This window comes from Rattus norvegicus, chromosome 1 (genome assembly GCF_021556685.1).
Source record: "Rattus norvegicus strain SHRSP/BbbUtx chromosome 1, alternate assembly SHRSP_T2T, whole genome shotgun sequence".
In the NCBI taxonomy this organism is placed as follows: Eukaryota; Metazoa; Chordata; class Mammalia; order Rodentia; family Muridae; genus Rattus; species Rattus norvegicus.
Genome location: NC_141534.1, coordinates 19685999 through 19710841, shown reverse-complemented (window position 1 = coordinate 19710841; position 24843 = coordinate 19685999). Strand labels below are relative to the sequence as shown.

General features: G+C 40.3%; 1 protein-coding gene and 1 pseudogene across 5 annotated transcripts in view; both read left to right on the top strand.

Annotated features, from left to right (window-relative positions):
* The window catches only part of Arhgap18 (Rho GTPase activating protein 18), a 233047-nt gene that overhangs the window by 160900 nt on the left and 47304 nt on the right, over nucleotides 1-24843 (top strand). For all 5 annotated transcript variants that reach the window (XM_087550197.1, XM_087550217.1, XM_087550210.1 and 2 more), the window contains 5 exon segments: nucleotides 892-1127; nucleotides 5711-5774; nucleotides 12257-12435; nucleotides 21161-21326; nucleotides 23571-23662. In XM_087550197.1, the coding sequence (XP_087406323.1) occupies nucleotides 892-1127; nucleotides 5711-5774; nucleotides 12257-12435; nucleotides 21161-21326; nucleotides 23571-23662 (737 nt within the window).
* Nucleotides 6030-6438, top strand: LOC148006867 (U6 snRNA-associated Sm-like protein LSm5 pseudogene; annotated as a pseudogene).

The window sequence follows — 24843 nt, the reverse complement described above, 5'->3', positions numbered from 1 at the left end:
CCAAATTCCTACTTTGGTCTAAATTGATTCCATTATCTAATTAGTTTTCATGCAATCTCTTTTTTTGTTGAAAATAATGTGCTTTAAAAAAATTCTTTAATATCTATATTATCTGATGCACTCATTTGAGAAAAATTAAAAAATTTAATTTGAAATCCCCAGATATATATTTTTTTCACTACCTCACCGTATGCCTCATTAGCTACATGGAACTGAGAAAACAAACCCTTTCGGAGATTAGTTTTGGGCTCCGAGATAGCCTTGAATTCAAGCCAAGAAACTAGGCCTCCGTGCACGCTCTCAACACCGACTTCCTGAGCCACCCTCTGGAATGCGTTATCTCCTCATGACTCGTTCACCTCTAGAAGGAGAAAGACGGCAGTGCAGCTTTCCCTAGTTAATATGCAGGAAGTTGTGGAGGTTAATTACATGTGAAACAATTTTAAAATTTTAATTAAGTATATATGAAATTGACCCAAAATTTGCTATTACTTTGGCCAGAGAGGATGGCAGTTGTCCAAGTTTCGAATAAGAATTCTCAGCTCTACCAGTGGAAGGGGAAGCCCTGGGTCCTGCTAAGACTGAACCCCCAGTGAACTAGACTGTTGGGGGGAGGGCGGCAATGGGGGGAGGGTTGGGAGGGGAACACCCATAAGGAAGGGGAGGGGGTAGGGGGATGTTTGCCCGGAAACCAAAGAATTATTATTAAGTATTAAATAAATTTAAAAAAAAAAAAGGAAAAAAAAAAAAAGAATTCTCAGCTCTATGCCTTGGTTGTAGTAGAAGCATTTCAGTCAGGATTTCTGATAGTCTAAAAGTATGAACGTGTTTTCATTCTCTGTGATTTCAATGCCATTTCTCTTTTTCCTTTTTAAACAAAAACTGTTTTAGAGGGAGAACTGGAAGAAGAATGGCTCAAGGAGGCAGGTCTGTCCAATCTTTTCGGGGAGTCCGCCGATGACTCTCAGGAGAGCATCGTGTTTTTGTCTACGCTGACCCGGACTCAGGCAGCAGCTGTCCAGAAACGGGTAGAAACGGTCTCCCAAACCCTGAGGAAGAAAAGCAAACAGTACCACATTCCTGACGTCAGAGACATATTTGCTCAACAGAGAGAGGCACAAGAAAAAGTAAGATTCTTTTCTGATATGAAAGCAAGTGATGAAACGCTCGGAGTCCTCTGGACCAGTCCAGTTCTACTCAAGTCATTACAAACGTAATGAGCACCTGTTCTCTACCCAGCGACAAAGCACTGTGTTGGCAGTGAACCAGCATTCTTGAGTTTCGCCCTTCTAGAAGTTACCCCAGAGAGACCAATACCCAAGCAAGTTCAAATTCCTTGCAATAATCCTGTACTAGGGAGGATGGGTCCTTGGAGTAGATGTGCCCATCACACCACTAAGTGGGAGAGAGAGTAGTGGAGATGGCGTTCTACACAGCTTGAGCAGTAGTTGTTTCTGATAGAAAGGCAGGACCCAGGGCATTAGTTCCTATCTATTATTGCTTGAGGAAATCGTTGAATTTCCAGTTCACCGAAGGATAGGTAGAAGTGGAGTATCAGGGAAGTGATAGCATTCCAGGAGCTGGGTTTCTGAGATGGGAAGGAATGTCCTCTTTGTGTCTAGCCCCCTGCACCCTACATGGCATATAGATTTGAATTAAGATGAACCCAAATGGTTAATGTTTTCACACAAGATGCTGATTCTGATGGAAATAGAAGAGTGTTAAATGAAGAGACTTTAGGAGACAGTAGAAGTACTAGCCCTGTGTGGCCCTGAGCAGTACTGTGCATAATAGCCCACTGATAGAGCACCGACAGTTGATCTATGAGGAAATAAGGATTGATTTAATCATGTGGAACTTTCGTCAAGAAGGTCTCGATACCAACAAGGAGAAGTCTGCTGGTGTTTTTAAGAGCACAGAAAAATTTTGCTTACTGGCCTAATCAGCTCTGGTTTAAAAAATTCAGTGGAATTATTGGGAGTGTAACAAGAGAATTCTTGAATAATGGTTATAGTAGCAACATTAATAGTAGCAATTGCTGCTGTAGCTACTGAGGTAACTGAGCTCACTGAATCCCCTCAGCTGTCTTGTGAGTGAGGCGCTAACATTTCCATCCTGTGACTGAGATTCATAGACTTTAAGTAACTTGCTCAATGTCCTGCAGACGCTAAACCCAATTTTGTTTGACTTTAAAGCCTTTTCTCTTCTGCAGTATTTCCACTTTCAAACATGACTCCGCTTGTAAGCAGCCTGAACTCGAGACTCCGTTTTCAGTATAAGCAAAGAGCGATAAAAATTTCATGGCTTTTCATAAAAAGCAAAATGGAAGCACTCACGTTTAAGACACTTTGCTGTTGGTGATGTCGTTACGCAGACGGCCTCTACTTTTCGCCATTTCTTTGCTTTTCTGCAAAATCCTTTGAGTTGCAGGCTGTTACTTTGCTCGCATGGCCTGCTGCAGATCGCATTCAGCGCATTTACAGAAAACCTCCTGGGTCACTGGATTGCTTCAGGCGCTTGTCTAAGTTACATCCTTGTTTGCTACCTAGTGGTTATTTGGGACATCTACCGGGGCTGGAGGATGGAACTAGGTTTCTAATTATAGAAAAATGAATGGTAAGGACATACAAGATGACATTTCCTCCCTAATTAAAGAATATTGCCTTCTCTCTAGCCCTGCCCACTCAGAAAGCTCAGAGGAAGTGACAAGCAGGAATGGGCAGACTTAGCAAAATATATGGTGTGGGAATTCCTGCTAGTCTTGAGGACGGTACGGTGTTGCTACTTGGAGCTAGAAGAGTCTTTTAATTTTCCAAACAAATTCCTAGAAAAGTCTAACCCATCTGGTTTTAGAATCTAAGATCATTGGTGGCCTTTATTATTGGTTTGGTGTCACTGAGAAAGAAGTAGCACAAACAAATTAAGAGAATGTTTTCTTTTGCTGGATGCCTTTAGTTGAAACACTACCATTCTTCAGAGGATGACTTTCCATTCACCTCCCTTTAAGCATCCATCTCTGTTTGTGGTTTTTCTGTTCTGGGGTAAATGTGTGTTCAGCTTTTCCAGTATCCATCCTTAAGACAAAGCCTGTGCTGACACCAGGAAATGTAATGCCTGAATGTATCCATGTGCATGCGTAGCTTCAATTACTAACGAAAACAGTCTGACCACACGCTCTAAGTCTATATCTATGTGTAGATTGGGATCCCTGGATGTGCTCGCTGTGCCATGCAAAGCCAGCCTTCTGCACACTTAATGGCTGAGGGAATGAGGATGTTCTACTGTAACCAACAAAGATGCACCTTTGACCATACAATGTGTTGCTTCTGTGACTTGACATTGTCTTGAGGCCTATAGGTCTCTAACTTACATGTTAATGACATTGATGCCAGCCCTGGTACTTTTTGTAAACCTGTGAGAGAGGAAAGTCCTTTGTGGATAACAAATACACACACACACACACACACACACACACAGGATATACATATATATGTACACATACGCATACACATACATATGTATATACACACACATATATATACATGCACACACACGCTATATATACACATACACATATATATACACATATATACACATAGGATATACATATACACGTACATATATGCATACACACACATATATACACATAGGATATACATATACACATATACCTACACAGACACATACATATACATATATGTATACATAGGATATACATATACACATATACATATGCATACATATATATACACACAGATACATATACACATAGGATATACACATACACGTACACATATGCATACACACATACACACACACATATATATATACACACACACACACATATATGTATGTATATGAGGATAATAGTGCTGTGAGGGAACTAGAAACGTTAGTTTTTCAATGTATAGATGGAATCCAGTAGAGTGGTTATTAAAAATAATTCATTCACCTAGACATGTTTGTATGCTTGGCTCAGATTGCCTTTTCTGACCCCTCCAAACTCTTATCAAGCCCCATCTGGAGCCAGTTCTAACTCATCGTGTTTGTAACCCTTGAAGGTCCATCTCTTAAGGTCTCATGGCTTGTGGCAACAATTCCTCTAGAGAAGGAAAAGAATTCCTTTCAATATATCACTGCTTATTGCCGATTGGTTTTAATTTATCTCACATTCCTTCTTTAAACAACCTGTTTTGTGTGTGCATATTTTTATATGGGTGTGTGCACACATGTTTGAAAGCCAGACATTGACACTGAGAGTCTTTCTCAATCACTCTCCACATTATTTTTGGAGATAGGATATTTCACTGAGCCAAAGCTAACCAATTTGGCTAGAATGGCTGGCCAGAAAGCTTTAGGAATCTACCTGTCTTCACCAGATGCATGCTCCCTTGCCCAGGTGTTTACACACATGCTGGGTTTCAATTTGCATCTTCATGTTTGTGTTCGTATAACAAGCACATTACTCTATGAGCTACCTTATATTAAAAATTACCAATTATTTGTTTGTTTATTTATTAAAAACAAAATTTCTCCTTGGAGCCCAGTCTAGCTTTGAACCAATTATATCACCAAGACTGGTCTCAAACTCATGCGAATCCTCCTGCCTCAGTCTCCTGGGAATACAGACTGGAACCACCATACTTTGCTGGTTCCTTTTTAATTTTTTTGAAATAATTTTTATTTAACGTCTAATGTGTTAGCTAGTACTTTTGTTTGATGATAGAATTGTTGAATTAAAATCCACTTACTTATATGATCACCCTACACAGCATAGAACTCAATCTGGGAATGATTGCCTGTGTGATGCAGACCAGGCGACAGAGTGAAAACTATATCAATAATAAGTCAAAAAGAAGTCATTTTCTTCATGGGTGAAGTGACTGTTTAGCCATCCATGTTCCAGTAACAACTCCTCACCTGTTCCTATGCAAGGAACCCTAATTAAACTTGTAGGTCACCTTTCCCCCAAAAATGAGACATGAAGAAGATCTCTTGTTTGGAACAAAACAGGGTTCCAGGAGAGCAAGGAACAATAGGAGAAGGAATTAAGGGTAGAGTATGATCAGAATATATGCCTAGATAAATTTATAATAAAACTAAATACTTTAAAATCAGTAATAAAAGAGATGTATAATGCAGCCACTTCTGCCATCACCCCAGTCAAGTATGACACATTTTTATTCCATGCCCTGCAAAGAAAACTGTTACCCATCAATAAATACTTCCTATGTTGTCCTGAATACTTGGGCAAGCATGGATCTTTGGGTCTGTGTGATTTGCCTATTCTGGACTTTGGAGATAAATGGAATCCTACCATGCTTGGCTTTTGGTGATTGTTCTTTCACACAGTATAGTGTTCGTTAATGCTGAAGCATGTGTTTGGGCTTTCTTTCTGTTGTTGTTGCTAAATACAATGTCGTGGTTTAAGTAAACCACGTCTATCTCATCACTGGATGCTGCTAACATTTCATGTAGATAGTGGTGTTTCAGATACAGAGGCACGCTTGGCATCATTCCTGTTCCCAGTTGTGTTTGGTGTGTGTCTCACTGCTATGAGTAACCACACACTCTATTGATTATCACCATAGCACTCAGCTCCCTGACTGTCCATTTCTTGTTCTCTGAAGGTTATAATGGCGTTATTTATGGCGCTCTTTTTTCTAGCTGTGAATTGAGGATGACTAAGTGGCTCCTTTTCTCTCTTCAGTCTCCAGATGACTCAGACTTGCGGTCAGTCAGAACAAATGAAAACGAAGACCAAGGAAAAGATGGTAGGTTGGACTCGTGCTCTTGGTTGTCTTTTAAATTGCTGTAATAAACAGTTATAATCCAATATATTCCCTTCAGTTCTGCTGGGCAATTTATATGAAAGCACCAATGTAAGGTCAATACAGATAAATGCATGATTCTGAACAGAGTTGGCCCTTCATCATTTTTATGAATTTTCCCATCTGATCTCTGTGTGTGTGTGTGTGTGTGTGTGTGTGTGTGTGTGTGTGTGTGTGTGTGTGTATCTTTGTGAATGTTTATCATATCCAAAGTAACATGTAGAGCTTTTTGCTTCATCCTGTACATTTAAGAATGGTTCCTGGACTTCCGGAGTGGCCATGGTGGCTAATGCGACCATGAACCAGTCTCAACTCCTGCCATGAGAGCTTGTGGACAAATGTATAGGATCAAGAATTCACATTGTGATGAAGAGTGATAAAGAAATTGTTGGTACACTTCTAGGATTTGATGACTTTGTCAGTATGGTGTTGGGAGATGTCACAGAGTTTGAAATTATACCAGGAGGAAGAAGAATTACAAAATTAATCAAATTCTACTAAATGGAAATAATGTAACAATGCTGGTTCCTGGAGGAGAAGGGCCTGAAGTATGAGTGGATTTCCTTGACTTATGCTGGATTCTGGCTTTTTTTTTTTTTTTTTTTTTTTGCAAACCTTTAATGTTTAGATTATATAAAATGAAGTTTCCGTTAAAGGGAAACACTTTGAAGATATACATCCATTTTTCTAAGCTAATCATGGTTATTTTGGGAAAAGAAGAGTTTTGTTTTGTCTTATTTTTTTAAAGGCTAAAAAAAGAGATGGTTTTGGTTTAAAAAAAAAGAATTATTATTCCTGGCTAATAGCTGCTTTCAGTCCATTTTACAGATGAGAGAACTGAGGTTTAGATTTGGTATGTTTCCCATACCATGTCTCTGGGCTGTGGAGTTAGTCCCCATTGGCGAGTCATAAGCTGTAAATTCATAAATGGTTCTGTTTTCAGAAATTTTAGAAAAACGTGTAAGAAAAAGATTATTTTTTTAAAAAATGAGTTATAATTCCCCTTTTCGTGCACTTTCACATTAAACATTTATTTTGGGGATGGATTAGAAATTAAAATGAATACAGAGATTCTGTTAAGCAGCTATTGCGTTTATAAGAAGGGAAAAAGTTCTTAGTTCAGGTCCTAGGTTGAAGCTTAAAAACATAGGTCCACTTGTCAGTGTTACTTAAGAAACACTGACACAGGTGAACTGTGCATTTACATTCTCAACATTTGGGGCATTTGTACAGGATGGTGTGGCCTTGGGCTTTGAAGTAGCGGCGATAAGAAATAGCTGTCAGATAAACTAGAGGCCCTAGGAGCATTCCCAACCTTCCTGTAGAAATCCCTCATGAGGACAAAGTTGTGTGGGAAGGTTTAGGTATATGAGAGCATATATAAAATCTTTGTTTGTTTAGAATTTTTTAATACTTCTCTCCTGTATCCCCCCCTGAAAAATAAAGGCATATAATATACACATATGTATGTCAACATCATATCACACATGTGAGTGTACACACACACACACACACACACTCACATCTATAAAAACACTCTTTTCTATCTCGTCTATGGAGGCCTCTGTAGCTAAATGTGCCGTATCAGAATGAACCATTGAGTATTTCCCCATCTGTGTGCCAGCAGACACTGAAGTGGCACACAGGCTGGCAGAGCTGGCCCCTCAGAGACACAGACGGATCTTTTGTGCCAGTGTCAATATGCTTTGGGGAAGAGTGACTGCCAGTTGCTTAACAGATATTGAGGAGAACATTGTACTTTCTTCATGTTTTTGTCTCTTGCCAAACATCATAATGTAGGCTACAGCAACAAAGGTTCTGGGCGACACGTCTGTTATATGAGTGCTTTCAGGCTGAGATTGCAGTGGGCAAGAGAGATGTGACAAGCTGGTGGCCTGATTTATATCTATTTCTGCCGGAAGGCTAAACAGTAGGAAGGAAGGTGCCAGCCAAGTCACCAGGTCGCTGCCGCTGCCGCACCTGCTTGGGACAGGGCCCACTCGTTGGCGTTGACTTATCGTGGTGTTTTAGGCACATTAGAAAGTTCAGAAAGAAATCATCCTAGATTTATGTCAGTCTTTGTTGTTGTTGCTGTCAGAAAACTATACAAAAGCAGCTCAAGGGAAGAAAGCATTTACTTGGCTTACACGGTACAGTTCATCACCCAGGGAAGCCAAGGCAGGACGCAAGCGGAGACTGGAGGGAAACGGTGCTGCTTCCCAGATTCAGGGGAAGCTAGGCTTCTTATTCCAATTGGGGCCACCTGCCAAGGGATTACACTGCCAACCAGTAGACTGAATCCTCCTACATCCATTAGCAGTCAAGGACATGACCCACAGACATGCCCATAGGCCGCTCTTAGGGAGGCAGTTCCTCCATTGAAGTTTCCTCTTCCCAAGTGTGTTAAGTTGACCCTTAAGGTTAGCCAACCCTCGTATGCAAGAAAACTTATCTGGAGTTCGTAAAGCTAGGCTGGTTCTGGTTAAAATGGGAAAACAGGAGTGTCTAATCTAAATATTTTCCCCACACTCAAGTTTTTATTCATTCAGAACTGCCTGTTTGAAAGCTGGAGAGGCCCAGCAGGTGAGAGCACCTGGGTTCCGTTCACAGGACCCACAGCCACCCGTAACAACAGTTTCAGGGAATCTTCTGGTCCCTTCTGGGTACAGCATACATGTGGTGCACAGGCAAACATATACAAAACACTAATACAAATAAAACTAAAAATAGACCTTCAAAAGGATTTCAAGTTAAAAGACAATAGACTTTGAATGTTGCTATTGTCACATTTCATATTAATCCACATTTTAATCTATGTTCTTCACTTTTCGTAAAATGACACAACTCTATGAAAGGCCTATTATTTGCATTTATGTAATAAATTAATACTTGAAAAATTTTCATAGTGAACTTGTATATTTTTAGTTTTTGTTTCCCTGAGAGAAGTATTTTTAAAAGATATTTCTCTGGTTTCGGATAACTGGACAGTTTTTTTAAAAGTAGTTATATAACTTAGACCTGTTGCCTTCTTCAGTATCGGGAAAGACTGGAGAGATGGTTCAGTTACTAAAGGGCTTGCACGGAAAATGCTAGCCTTGTAAACATATGAGGACGTGGGTGGATTCCCATAATCCGTGTGGAAAAGCCAGATATACTTAAAGCTCCACATACGTGCGTACATAGCTGTGGGTTCATGTGCATGAATGAGTGGACACACATAAACATAGAAAAGAGGCAACTGGATTAAAGAAATGATATGCACTAGAAAGGTCTAGACATGTGGGTCCCTAGGTTTGCTTCCAGCTGGACTAGCCTTTTTGCGAAGCCCTAGGCCAATGGCCCCACACCACTTGTCTTAAGAGTCAAGGAGACAAAGTTGAGCGAGCAACATTCAGGTTTTCCTCCAACCTCCACATACATGTGTACACACCCCATCTGCAGAAATAAACAAACAAACTCATGCAAACCCCTGTACTGACCATGTGTGTGCAAACATGCTCACACACACACACACACACACACACACACAGAGAGAGAGAGAGAGAGAGAGAGAGAGAGAGAGAGAGAGAGAGAGAGAGAGAATAAATTCTATCATTTATAACAGGCAAGAAATTCAAGTCAGTATTTTCCTCTGACTTCGCTGTATCGGCACGATGGCTCCATCATTTTCCTTAGCCACACTGCTGTCTATCTCAAGCAGTGACACCAGTGTCTATCTCAAGCAGTGACACCAGCGTCTCCCGCTGTCACTGATGGTTATTTCCTCTGTCCCCTGCCTGAACTGGGTTTCACATCTGAACCGAGGTTTGTGTATTTTGTGCTTTACATTCTCGTTGCCTCGTTTCCTGGAGGAAATCAATTTGTTTTGAGTCTGTTATGCATGGCTCCATTTTGGACTCAGCGCAGTGTATTTACTTTGGTATGCACAAGGAGGATATGATTATTGTAGCTGACATCGAAGCACTGAAGAGAATCCTTTTTAAATTCTCGTCTGCCGACATCCATCAGCTGAAAGTAGCTCCTAATTTACGAAAATGGCTAATCATTTTTTTCATCGAATGGTTTCCTAGGAAACCAATAATGTATTCACTGAAAAAAAGTATAACCATATAAACTAATGGGAAAATAAAATTAATTTTTGTTTTGACATTTATGATAATACTTAAAAAATTAATCATAAAAGTTATTAAGTATTCTACTTAAAATTGTCATAGACTGTTGAAAAGCACAACTATAACCGAGATGGGAGCCGATAACACCCTCTCTGAGTGTTCTGTTTATTTTTATTCTGGGCTTTTGACACGGGTATGTGTTTACTTGCTTGCCTAACTAAAAGCTGGTCGGAGAGCCGGCTGAGCTGGCTCACAGGGAAATCTAGGCTTTCTGTAGGTTTCAACTTGGCTATAGAGAAGCATTAAAACAAAGGCAAGTCCTGTCCAAGTCCCATACGGCTATGTTGCCACATGGTCATGATGCTGGCCCTGCTTTAGTGGGAATGACTAAAACTAGATTCATATCTAATCCTTAATTTTATGTTGATTAAAACAAAAGGGTTGTTTCTATGTTCTATTAAGCAGTGACAGAAATTGTTCTGAGCAGAGGTCTTTAAATGAAATCCCTCTGGATTTCTGACATGTACGTATTACATTTTAAAAACTGATTGCCTCTTGTATTCTTTTGTTTTCCAGTGTGCAGTATCAGTAGGCAAACATAGAAAGCACTGCTTTTGTTTTGTTTTGTTTTATTGTTTGAGACAAGGTTTCATTTTGCTCAGTGAGCAAAGTAAATCACTATTTGGATCGGAAGCAAGTACTAATTATGCCCAGGTGTGAGTTTAATTATTTATTTGGGGTTTGCTAATTTATTTAAGTTTATTCACTTTGCAAATTATATACTGTATATTGTAATGTTTCCTATTACTGTGTGTGTATATATGATGCACGTGTGTGTGTGTGTGTGTGTGTGTGTGTGTGTACTTATACATACTATGGTATATAAATGGAGGTCAGAGAACAACTTTCTTCAGTTAGTGAGTATTGTGAACATGCATGACGCATGTGTGTGTGTGTTTGTGTATGTCTGTGTAGACATGCACATGCTATCGTGCACATGTGGAGGTCAGAGAACAGCTTTCATGAGTTAGCTCTCCCTTCCGGCTGTGGGATCCAGAGAAGACACTTTGGTTGTGTGGCTTGTATTGCAATGTCTTTACCTTCTGTGCCACTCCTATTTTTGCTTTTGGAGATAGATTCTCCTAGCCCCAGTGACCTCAAAATCACCATGCAGTGGAGGATGACCTTGAACTCCTGATTTCTTAGCTTCCCTCCTCAGTGATGAAGTCCCAGGGATGGGCTGTCACAGCAGGCTCTGCCTTTTCAGTTCCCGGCATCTTACTATAAATTAGTATAAATCAGTGTTTGGGAGTGGGAAGCAACCGAACAACACTGGCAACACTGGTTCATGCTGGCATTTTTCTAAAGTGAGTTGTAAGAGAGAGAGAGAGAGAGAGAGGGAGAGGGAGAGGGAGAGGGAGAGGGAGAGGGAGAGGGAGAGGGAGAGGGAGAGGGAGAGGGAGAGGGAGAGGGAGAGAGAGAGAGAGAGAGAGAGAGAGAGAGAGAGAGAGAGAGAGAGAGAGTGAGTGTGAGTGAGTGTTACCAAGGAATTTCGGAAGGGTTTGCTTCTATCCCAATAGCTGTTGCTTTTATCAAAGAAAAAAAATTTCAACATTGACTACTTCCTTAGAGTATCAGCAGCAGAGAAAATAAAAAAGCCCAAATAAAAATTTCAAAATGCTGATGCAAATACCCACAACTTCTTTGACTCCTGCTAGAAGGGGGCCTCTATGCTTTTTAATAAAACCAGGTGCAAAACCTGTTGGTTTTGGTGCCAGGCACCTCCAGATCCCACTTTCCGAGTTGTTGGCATCAGCTGTTGTTTTGGAAGTTTTAACCGCTCAGGAGGTAACATTCTAGAACATTCCAAGGCATGGAGGCAGTCGGCTCTGAGATGTATTCCTCTCTGAAGAAGTTTAAGGAAAGGTCTGAGACAGAGCTACAATGTAGTGCCTCTTGTTCTCCTGCTTTTAGTTACTCAGAACAGAATAAAGCAGCGGCTGCGTCTACTAAACTTTCTGAGACTCGCCATTGAGTTTAATGCTTTCTGGTAGTCTTTTGAATTTATACCCAGTCTAAAAACTGTGTAAAGAATTCCCAGTCGGACCCTGGTTTATCAGTTACTTCTCTCAGCTTTTCCCCCATGAACAACTGGTACAATCCCTTGAGTAGACATTTTGTTATCAAAATAACAGTAAATTGTTGCCAAAGAGAAATGAATTTTTTTTTCACACAGGTCTGGTTAATATATTGGAAGTTTTTTTAAAAAATAAAAGGCATGCAGTTAAATTTTCTTTTTTTTTTCTCTCCTAGACCAGCCATCTAGTGGGGCTGTGGATAACAAGGAGCCGATCCCACGGGTGCCTGAGGATATACCTGCCTCTGAAACAGACATCAATCTGGAGGTGTCCTTTGCGGAACAAGCTGTCAATCAGAAAGAGCTCAGTAAGGAGAGGATGCAGAAGACGAGAGGAAACGATGCCTCTTTACCCGTATGTAGTACACATTCACATGGCTCTAAAAGGATTTCTTTTGAACAAGCTTTGTAATTTTAAAGTTGAGAACCCGCAGCAAAGTTGGTGGCATAACATATTACATTGCTATCCACAGCTGACCTTGCAGTCCTTAATATTTTTTTCTAACCTTTCTTTCAGCATCTGTCTGTATACACACTATTGAATAGGTATGCATTGATTTGTATTTTGAGATTTTTTTCAAGGCCCTCAAAAGAGAGTTGGAGCTGGAGAGATGGCTCAGGGACGAAGGACACTGGCTGCTCTTTGAGGATCTGTGTTTGATTCCCAGTACCCACATGAAGGCTTACAGTCATGTGCACGGTCTCAGGGAATCGGATTCCCTCTTCTGATTTCTGTAGCACCAGGCATACACATAGAAAGATGCACATTCACAGGTGCAGCCAAAACACTAGTATATACAGAAAACATAAATATTAAAAGCCGAGTAAAGGTTCAAGTTTTGAGATGAAAGAAGTTAGGTACTAAAGTTAATGTTTAACAGACAGTCATACAAACCTTGGCCATTTTGATATGAGGATACTCATAGCTTCTTACGTCTGTCTACCCCATTAAGATTTGAACAGGGAATATATGTTGTATTAGTTTTCTTATATTTCTCGGTTCCTTTTTTAACAGTTTTTTTGTGAAGAGTTTGTGACATGAGAAGAATTGTCTGGTCATTTAATCATGATTAGATAATAGGCTAAAACTCAAGCCCAAAACTGCTCTGCGTCTGGAGAGATACAGGCCTCTCTCCGGTTCCTACATTTTGTCAGCAGGTTGGCTAACCAAGATACCCACTTCGTCTCCTGCTGTGTGGACACCTTCCTTCTCTACAGTGTATACTAGATTAGTCCTTGAAATGGGAGCTATGCTACCTTGTAACTCATGAGCAGTAGTTCAGAGTCTATATTAACCGTTTTCTGGACCAATGACTAAGCTGAGCTTTGAGAAACATTGATTGGCTAATCGTGATGTCCCTTCTACATTAATTGGTGGCAGTATTCCTCAGTGACAGGTAGCTCTCCTTCCCCTTTCAGCCTTGCATACCTCTACCTGCTGACATTTTTCATTAAGCATTTGATAGATACTAGAATTTGTCTTTGATGGCCAGAGTTACACAGCCTTGGCCCTCTTGCCTGGTGGGAGCCTGTAGCTGGCTCCTCTGGTGTTTCATGGTGTCATTCCTTGTCTACTTAATTTCCTGGTACCGGATGTTCCAGGATCAGCTTGTCACTTTCTCCTCTTAGGCATGAAGGCAGCTGGATTTTAAAGAAACTGATACGTTTTAGCAACAAATGGTATTTAGGATCCCTGTCTTCTGTGCAGTGTTTTCTGCTGTGAATACTTCGCCTTTTTTTTTTTTTTTTTTTTTTTGATCATACATTTTACTTCTAAATACTTACCACACAGCCTAAGCCTCTCTAAGGTGGCCAGTCCTGACGCCTCTGTAACTCACTCCCCTTTCTTGGTCTGTGTTATTTTGAAACACGTGTGTGTCTGAATTTTGGTTATCATCGGTAAAGCTTGTATTGCTCAAAACAAAACAAAAACAGAGGTTTTAAAGACTGCACACCCATGTTGTCATTACTGTACCTTTAAAATGTTAACAAGTTTTAATCTCAGATACTCAAGCTTTCAAATTTCAGATTTCATCTCAATTATCATGGCTGTCCTTGCTGGCTCCTCCTTTGAAAACTAGGCTCCACAGGAAACCCACTGGATTTGGTTGATAGGTCACTTAGATGGTCCATCTTTCATTTATGTTCCCCTATACTTCTGCTCCTCCATTTCCCCTTCTGCTTTCTCTGTCTGTCTGTCTGTCTGTCTGTCTCTCCCTCCCTCCCTCCCTCCCTTTCTCTGTCCCTGCACCCCCCCCCCCATTTTATTATTTACCCATTTTCTTCTTATCTGCTGTTCTGGACTCCCTCACCTCTTTAAACTTTATTTGCATTTATCTTTGTCATGTGCATATGGATGTTGTACATGTGCGTGCATGCTCATGTGTGTGCAGGCACGTGCATCAGTGTACAAGTGTGTACATGTGCATGTGGAGGCCTGAGGGTAGATGTTAGGAGTCTTTTTTGTTGTTGTTTCGCAGTGTAGCCCTGCCTATCCTGGAACTCACTGTGTAGACCAGGCTGGCTTCAAACTCAGAGATTCATCTGCCCCTGCCTCCCACAGTCTTAGGATTAAAGCTCGAACCACCACTGCCCATTAGAAGTCTTTAAATCTCTCTTTCACCCTAGTTAGTGCTGGTAAATGGTATTTAAATCAAGTCCCAGGGCTTGCTGAAGCAGCTAATCTGGCCACCCATCTTTCTGGGAAGATCACCATCTCAGCTTTCAGGGGCTTGGATAGCAAGCAAGTCCTCACACACACCCCTGCCTCTGCTGGACCCTCACTTGTTCAGAGAGTGCTTTTCCTCCTGTGCCTTCTCCCAGCCCTGTCCCTCAGTGTTCACTGAAGGAACCTTGTTAAATTCAGGTGAGTCTTGCCCTCTGACTCCTTCTGTCCCCACAGTACAGTTTCATAGCTTCTATGTGCTTATAAACTAGTTGATATCAGTTGTATCACATTTGGGTTCCTGGGTTTGATTGGTTCTAGATACTTTATATATGTGGTCACATGTTCTCTATTGGTGATATCTGGGTATCTTTTTGTGTAATTAAAGCTTTGGTTCAGAGCCATACCTGACTCCATTAATTTATTAATGACCCAGAGGTTCTAATATTTTCTTCTTCTCCATCCGGGATGTTTTCTTTTAAGAAAACAATTATCGGGATGGTTTGTTGTTTTTTATGTATGTTTTCAGTTTTCATTTTTGTTTCTTGGTCATCTATTACCAGTGACTGATTCATGTCCGTATGTGTTTATAAAAATGGTCTCTTGACCCATAAATTCATACACGTTTAATGATACCATGGGACAATATCTCTGTGCTTATCTAATAGATTTCCTGCTTGAGACTTAAAAGTGTCTCTCCCTAGTCCCGTGAAGCAGAAGTAGCCATCTCTGCCTTGGCAACGATGATAGGCGGGTTCAGGTCCCTGGGCTGGTTTTCCCTTGGGAGCCTTGTTCATGGAGATATAGGTTTTTATCTTCTTTTCCTCCACGCTGAGAAGCTTAGTTCTTTGGAAATGGCAGCTGACAGTATGGGTACGGACACAAACACCGTGGCTTGTTTATTCTGCACTAATACAGAACATTATGAGAAATGCCAGAGTTGGCCACACTGTGTGTGAACCCTTAAGAAAGATTTAAATTTCCGTTCGCTCGTCCAGCCAGTTGTGTCCTTGTAGACATCTCAAAGGAGACTTAATACAGTAAAGCTCCGAACTGTAGCTTTTTTAGGGAGATTATTTTCTGCATGGTTGGATTAATTTGCTTTGGTTTATTCTTAATATTTAAAGATGGCTCTTTTCAAATAATTTATTTTCCGAGAGTATCAGATAGTTGTATGACCCAAAAGGCAAATATAAATCAAAGTAAAATAATTCTAGCTTCTATCTTTGACTGACCACCCCGATTAGGCCCTCTTTTTAGAGAACTCTTTGGATTTATTTATTTTTAAATATTTTTTGTACTTTTTTGTGATGAGTGTTTTGTTTACATGAGTGCTTGTGTACCATGTGTGTGTCTGGTCAGAAGAGGGTGTAATGATCCCCACTCCCAATCCTCCTAAAAGGAGTAGAACTCTCTCCATGTGGCAAAGTCTTCACCACAGAAGAGAAAAAGCCTCAGAGCTAGCATAGGGGAGATTAATTAAACAAAATAAAGGCTTTACCAATTTTTAATCATTGTGAATAATGAAATAAAAGGTGATTAATCTCCTTTTGGGGCTTTTAGAAACAAAACTCCATCTCCCATTTATTTATTTTTTCCACCCACTTAATTTGTGTTTGCCCTACTTCTTGGTGGTGTTCCCGTTGTGCCGAGCTATGAAATACCTCTTCTTTATCCCCCTTCTGCTGTCTCGTGCTTCTCCGGAAACCCTCATTCGTCCTGTGAGAGCTTTGCTGGCCTCTGAACCCAGTGTATCAAAGATTTGAAAGCGCCTTTTCCATGATCAGTACGACACTTGTGGTGACTGTCAATCATCTCCGCATATGGATTTCACCTTGCGTGCACCCGTTCATCTCCGTAAGCATGGTTCAGAAATGCCTGCTATGTGTGGGCATGCAGTATAGGTCCCACGAGTCCTTAACACGGTCGGAGTGACTATGCTGGTGCCATGCTAAACAGGTGTCGAGACAGACAGAACCTTAAGTTCCAGTTCTTCACTACATGTCTCTTCCCCAGGAAATACACAGGCTTTACATAATGAGCTGCTCTCCGGGGACCTCATTTCTCACCCTTCTCTTTTCAGGCAGCAGTAGGCAGTCTTTGTAAATTCTTTATGGGCTCACAGCAGACTCACATTTCTCCCCTTACACTTGGAGATCGCATTTAATATCAAGGTGCAGCTGTTTGCAAACTCAGCTACATGTCCAGTGGTGATACTTGTCTCTCATCCCCTGAGTGACCTTTGTGAGGCAGATACTAGATTTTAAATGTGCAAATGAGTTAGACAATGGAGCATGCTGGGGCCTGGCTCTGTGAGCAAGTTCTGCTCTCAATTTCCAACCTGAAGCTAGAGGGTGGGAGTGGCTGATGAGTTAGAAGAGTCAAGTTCAGTGTTCCTGCTAAAGGCTAAGACACTCCCCATACCTGCCATGCTTTACAGCGCCAAAAAGAAGGGTTCAGTCAGGGAGAACCACCTTACCTACTTACGTTATCCAGAAGCTCTAACAAACTTAATGCATTCTGGAAATGTTTTCTTCTATTTCTTTTTAAAATAAGACATTATTTAAAAATACATTATTCCAAAGGTACCATTTAGTTTACCCCCCCCACACACACACACTCACACTCACACACACACACAAATACACAAATGAAATGACAGGAAACTTCATAAATATTTAAAGCAGCTGCTATGAATTAAACATTGGGATAAACAGCCAACTCCTTTATTAAGCACAATGTTTAAATAAATAAATAAACAAGCCAGTGACATATATTGCTAGGTAAATGAAATGTTTGTACTAATAATATTTCAGGTTTCTCTAAACATTTACCTTGGGTAATACTTTATGTAATTATATTACATGGCTTATTAGACCCAAAGCAAGTGATTTTAATGAAACACTTTAGCTGTTTTTTTTTTTTTAAAACATGTAAATGGTTCAGCTGGTCTGAAAGCACAGTCATGAGCAGAAGCACAGGGCCATGCGTGAGAGAAATGGGGTGTGCTTTTTGTGGGTGCTGATGTAGCTCAGGGACAGGTGTTTGCCCAGCACATGCAAGTCCCAACATTGCATTTAACAAATGAAAGCTTAGGAAATGTGACAGATCCTCAGGCAATACGGAACACGAGAGAAGTGAATGCAGGGTACAGGGGCACAGCTGAAATCCTAGTCCTGGGCAGGTGGAGGCAGGAGGTGTTCTGTCTGGGCTGCAAGGAGACTCTGTCTCAAACAAAGCAAAACAAACAAACAAACAAACAAACAAACCCATCCGGTCTGTGTTGGGTGTGTCTGCTTTCCTTCACTGGACTCCGGCAGAGCACCTTAAGCATATGAAGGCAAAGACACTGGGGCTGGAGAGGTGAGCAGGATGTAGCCCTGCTTTCAAGGGGCTCGCTCCATCCATTAGACCATTGCCTGCCTGCCTGGTGGATGCGGAAGTGTAGAACTGAACAGCAGTGTTGCCTGATAGGGCAGTCAGAGGATGATGCCGTTGTCTATGTGACCATGCTCAAATCTTAAAAGCCTAGTTCCCAACCTATAATATGCCCCCTTCTTAGTCTAGTGGAACTTTCTGTAGGATATAGTGAGATACCATTTAACAATTATGAGTATCAATCTAAATTTTTTTTCTTCCCTGGCCATACCATGCAGGGAAAAGCAAACTAAAGAAAAAAATTATAATGATTTTTAAAATTCACTGGAAAAAAAATAGAGTAATAGACTAGGCATGGGGGGCACAGTTCTGCATCTCAGCATTTTGATGGAGAAGGTCAGGGGAATTCAGTTAAAGACCAGTCTTAGCTCTATGGGAAATTTGAAGACAACTTTGGCTATATGAGAGACCATGTCTCAAAAACCCCATATATTTGGTGCAAATATAAATATAAATATAAATATATATATTTAGTATATATATTTAGTATATATATGTATATATATATTTAGTGTGTATATATATATATATAGTGTGTGTGTGTGTGTGTGTGTATACATACATACATGTGTACTTAATGCTTTCTGAATGCTTACATGTGCCACTCTACCTGTGAGGCTGGGTGATAGAATCTGTGGTATTTCTACATTTTACCAATAAAGGAATAAGAAATAGATGACAGCCTTATGTTTATATGTGTTCTCTCTCTCTCTCTCTCTCTCTCTCTCTCTCTCTCTCTCTCCCTCCCTCCCTCCCTCCCTCCTTCCCTCCCTCCCTCCTCCACCCCATTACCCCTAGTATATCCACTCCCCTTCAATCTGTCTACCCTTCTTTCCTTTCTTCTTCCCTCCTTCTGTTTCCTGGCCACTAGGAGATGAGTTTGACCACCATTGCTCTCCTTCCTTACTGCCATGGACTGAAACCATGATCAAAATACACATTCCCCCTTAAGTTATATTTTCCAAACAATTTGCCACAGAGATGAAACCCTAATGCAGCCAGTAGGGTGTGGAGACAGGACATACCCCCTGCTGTAGCTCCCCATTCTCCACTCTGTATTCACCACAGAGGTCACATGAATGAATACGTAAAATGTTCTTAGACTCCACCTTCTCGGATACCCTTATTGTTCTGTTTAGTATTCTCAGAGGAAAAGAATGGATTGCCAGAAGGTCAGAAAGACATTTTCTTTTTTGGTGGACACTCAAGCCCCCTGGAGTTGAGGGTACTTGAATGACTACCTAATTTCCCAAAGTTTCTGATGTAACAATTGCTTTGTGTTCTTCTAGGAAATGGTCGCTCAAACATTCATGGCCTCCTAGTTCCACTATGGTCTTAAGATGATCTAAGGCCTCAAAAATCTTTGTATGTATTAATTAACCTATTGATGTATGTAACTAAGACAGAGTCTTACTCTATAGCTAGGCTACCCTGAAATCATTATATGTAACCCATATTGTTTCCAAACCCACAGCAATCCTCCGGCCTTAGCCTTTTTGAGCACTAGGATTAAAAATGTCTACCATTATGTCTGCCATTCTGGATATTTATTATATCAGAAATTAAAATTTGACTGTGGAGTTTTATCGCAGTAAGAGACTGTTGGGTGAACATAGGCTTCTTGCCAAGAATGAACAAGATGCTAGTTTGATTGTCACTATGCAAAAAACAAACAAAAACAAAAACATTTATTTGATTTCTAACACCAAAAAACATCTTCAGTTAAAAAATTAAAATAAGACATTATCATTAACTATTATTGACATGAATACCTTTTTAAAAGCAGAAACAACTCTTTTTGTATTTTGTCTGTTGAAATATATATGTCATTTACTTCTGGAAAACTCTGTACACCCATGAGAGAATTGGCATGGCAAAGAAAGAAAATATAACTTGCTATATTATTAAGGTTAATTTGGGGTTTATAAGCTTGGCCTCTTGGACTAACTGATACCCACAAGGTTCTCTTGGCCACACTTGGAGTACGAGTACTTCAGAGGGAATCTGTTACTGTCCCTAGCGACTCAAGGAATTCAGGGCAATCCCCTGCCTCCACAAAACACTCTTGATATCATGTTCTTTTAATTAAACTACTAGAGAATGATCATTGTTTTATTCAGTGAACACAGTGAGACTGTAATTTGTATTAAATATGGTACAGAAATGTGTTCATTTATTTTGTCTTGTTTTCTTATATTTAATGTTTTTTTTTTTTTTTTTTTGGTTCTTTTTTTTCAGAGCTGGGGACCGAACCCAGGGCCTTGCGCTTCCTAGGCAAGTGCTCTACCACTGAGCTAAATCCCCAACCCCATATTTAATGTTTTTAATGATAAAAGAATGTGAGTCATTAAGAGAGAAACTTTGAGGAAGGCACACAAAACAGCCAAGTCTCCACTTATAGACCTGTGGTCCTGGGTAGCATCTTGATCCACATATACTCAACAGTAAAGCAGTAATAATGGCAGATACAACAGCAGTTTAGCTGTATTTCCCATTAAAACCTCACAACAACTTCTTGAATGTTGGAGACCTTCTCTTTCTCCCTTCCCCCTTTCCCTTTCTCATCCTAATTAACAGAAAGAACCGTTCTTCAGTTGCCCAGTCCCACAGCTAATCAATAACTAGATAACTGATGACCCTCTGACTCTAAATTCCAGCCTCTCTCACTCCTCTAATGGTGGCTAGATTCTCTTTGCTGATCTTACTGGTTCTTAATGACAATTAAGAGAACATCATGCACGTTGGGAGTACCTGGACCATCCTAAGCCATCCTCATGGACACAACTTTTCTTTCTCTTCCTCCTATTTATTTTTGGCAGGTCATCTAACTTGCTCTTTGTACATTCTCTTTGTTCCCTGCCTGACACCGGAGTATCATTTCTTGCCATACTCAGAATGCTTTCATTACAGAAAGTACAAGAGATAGATATTGATAATCTTTATTATTTTAATTATTATTATTATTTTTTTTTTTTAGAGTTTCAGACTGCCTAAAGATAAAACAGGTACAACAAGGATTGGAGACTTGGCACCTCAAGACATGAAGAAAGTTTGCTATCTATCCCTGATCGAACTCACTGCCCTATATGATGTATTGGGTGTGGAGCTCAAACAACAGAAAGCTGTGAAAATCAAAACCAGAGGTAAAGTTAGAGTTGCTTCCTATGCCGCAAAAATGAACTTGGGTCTTGGGTGGTATTCTTGGTGGTCCGATGGAACACCAACCACATAAACTTGAGACTTGAATACATCTGGAGTTCAAATTCTCACTTGCTTTTTACAAACCGATAAACAGAAAACATACAACCAAAAACTTTAATTCCCAGAAAAAGGAATTGCTATTCAAGGAATTATCATGCTCATGATAAATTTCCTCTTCAGAAAATTCTGTAGGCTTGAGAAAGAAGCCTTTGGTAAACCTGTTTATTTTCACAAGCAGATCTTAGAGAATGGCTTTCAGGAGGTCGCTCTTGAATGGTTGCTTTCGCTACTCCATGATGAAGTAGGGACAGTCAACAATCTGCCCCTGTGTTCACTCACACTCTGTTTTAACATTTAAGTTTGTCTTCTTGATTTTTGTGCTTATAATGTGCATGTGGGCAAGCCAGCCCTGCAGTGTGTGCATCTGAAGGGCAGAGACCAGTTCTTGTGAGTCAGTTCTCCTCCCAGGGATCGAACTCTGGTTTCCTGACTTGCGCGGCAAGCCCTTTGACCTTTGCCATTGTGAATTCAGTGCCAGCGCGTTGTTTGCATTCTTCACGTGCCATCTCGATTTTGCAAGCCGCATTCTTAATCTAATATAGCCACAGACTAATTCTGATAGCACGATAAAGAACAGATACCTTTTTACTATTCTCTTCTTTTCTCGGTCTGGAAATCCGGGTAATTTTCTACTGACTAAGCTTTTCCTGCTTGGGCATCTCTGTTCTCTAGTTTAACCTTACAGGTGCCTCCTAAAGAGGCACTGGGAATGAAGATTATTGAGTTGCTATGGTAACGTGAGCCAAGACAAGTATGTACCTGCTTTGGGTTGTAGAGATAGTCTCTCTGAAGGGAAGAAGCGTACCGTTTCTGCCTTTCCTGTGTCTCTGTCAAGGTAGACTGTAAAGACTTTGTTCTCTGCTCAGCTCTCGGGAGCATTTTAGCGTGAGGCTTGCAGTGGTGAATTTCTAAGTTCAGTGGTTATTTCTGGTTTCCCCTAAGTCCTGGTGGAGAAGGAAGACTTCAAATGCTCCATTCAAAACTCATTATGACGTGCTCTCCAATTATAAAGTCGTAGTGCAGTTTGAAAGGCTATGGCTGCATGCCCAAGATTTTAAAGGGGCTTACAGAGGTATTTGTTGTTATTTGTTTGTTTATATAATTTTCTTATGTTTGGGTTTCTTTATATGTTGGAGAGGGAATTATTAAAATGTTCTTAAAAATCTGACAACCTTTTAATGAAAACCCAGGAAATTCGTAGTTTTTTAAAATACATATAGGGCTTATCCAAGATACACTCTGGGTGCTCTGAGTCCTTGAGACTAATTCTCTGCTTGAGGCTCAGGCCAAAAGGTTCCCTGTTATTCTTCAAATGGCTTCTCCATGTCCAGTGTCTGCCCTCATACCACAGGTGAGCCCTTCTGCTTGCCCCCACAGATGAATGTTGTTTCTTGATTTTGTCATTTCTAAAGGACAGAGCAGAGTTCTCACATGTGTGGTAACCCTCAGCCCAGAAGAAGGTTGTGTAGGTAGGAGTTATGCTCATTTGAAACTTAAGGCAAAGGCAAAAGAGATGAATTTGGAAAATGTATAACTATTACCCATCTTTACACACACACACACACACACACAAAGTGAGAGAGAGAGAGACAGACAGACAGACATATAGATAGTGAGCTCAAAGAATTTAAATGTAACAATGCTAGATACCTACTACATTTTTGGAAGACACATTTCTAGAGTAGGATTGTAAAACTAGCTGAATTCTCAGAAAGCAAGTAATTATATGTAATTGGATTGGGAAGCGTTCAATGTCCATTCAGTAAAGGCAGGTGTTGATGACTGGTGTTTGATTAGACATTAGGAGTTCGAATTTGACTGTACCTCATCTTTGCCTAGTTTCTATGTCCTGACACTAGTATGTTTGTGTGATGCGTCAGTTGGCTCTCTCAGGGATTATTTCGGGGATGATTTGCAATCATTTGTTCAGATATCTAGCCCTGCTGGATTGTTTTAGAGGGTAGAGCCATGATTTGGCTGTTTTGGCATGTGTCTACCCAGTGGCTTCCTGGTGTCACCCCCTTAGTATAATAATAAGATCCATAAACGACAATGTAAGAAATCTCACCTTTTCAGTCTTTATTACTGGTTGATGGAAGTGATGGGCTTTTGTTTTCTCGTTGCAGACTCTGGTCTTTTTGGTATTCCTTTAACTATATTGTTAGAACAAGATCAAAGAAAAGTGCCTGGAACGCGAATACCCTTGATCTTTCAAAAAGTAAGTAGGCCTGAACTGACCAGGCTACATGAACATTCTTAGGCTAATAGTGGCCTTTTACACTCAGGCTGCTATAATACAGTTTTCCAATTGGTATGCTGTTTTACTTTATACTTTGATTTTCTATTCAGGAAGCAAATTTATTTCAAGGGCTCATAACTTTTATCTTATGGTGATGCTTTCTGTGATATCACTGTAACTATGATTACCTGGTATCATTTTCCTGTCCTATATTAGCTGCCTTTGTGTAATTGAGATTTCAATTCCATAATACATAGGAGCAGGAACAGTGTATAAATTCCTAGAGAATTGAATCCTCATGAATATTTCATGCGTGTATGTATTTCTCAAGCTTTCTGATTTGCAGTAGGGATGTCCAACTTAATTTAGCAGCGCCTACGTGCAGAGTAGGCAAAGAAACCATAAAGTAGAATTAGAAAATGATTGCTAAACTATAAAGCTGTTTCTGGAGTCGCCACTCAGTTATTCATAAAAGGATTATCTGTAGCAATAAAAAGAATTTCAGCTCAACCTCTAAGCCATCATTATGCAAAACAGATTACATTTGATAACATCTAAGAAAACACAGGAAGGAATGCAGGCCAAACATCCATGGACTTCCCCAAGATCTAGATCCTCTGCACTGGCCCCAGTGTATAGGTTTTTGTAATGTCTCAGCCCAGTAGACATACGTGTATGTGTATGGGTTTTTACTTGGATTACTCAGCCAATCCTAAGGCTTGGTCTATTTGGTGCTCACAGTTCTGTTCTCCATCAGTTACTACCCGTGTGAGCCACTGCTAGCCCACTCTTGCCCTTTATCCATTGTTTTTCCTATGTTGAAAAGATGGAGTTGCTACACAAAGAGGAATTCTATAGCAGTATCTACCTTACGTCAAATCCTGCCGAATCAATACAGTCTGTGTCTACTCCTACACCTATGTCTATGCCTGTGCCTATGGCTATGTCTGTCTATATCTGTCTACACCCACATGTCCCTGCATCCAAGCTTGTATCTAACACGTCTCTTGATGCGTTCTCTGTAGACTTATTCTATCATGGCCTGTTGAACCTGTATGTGTATTAATAGTTCGTAACAGTTATTCAGATAAGATAAAAAAATAGACACTACACATCCCGTTGCTTTTTTTTTTTTAATTGAAAGGACAGAGTTGCTATAC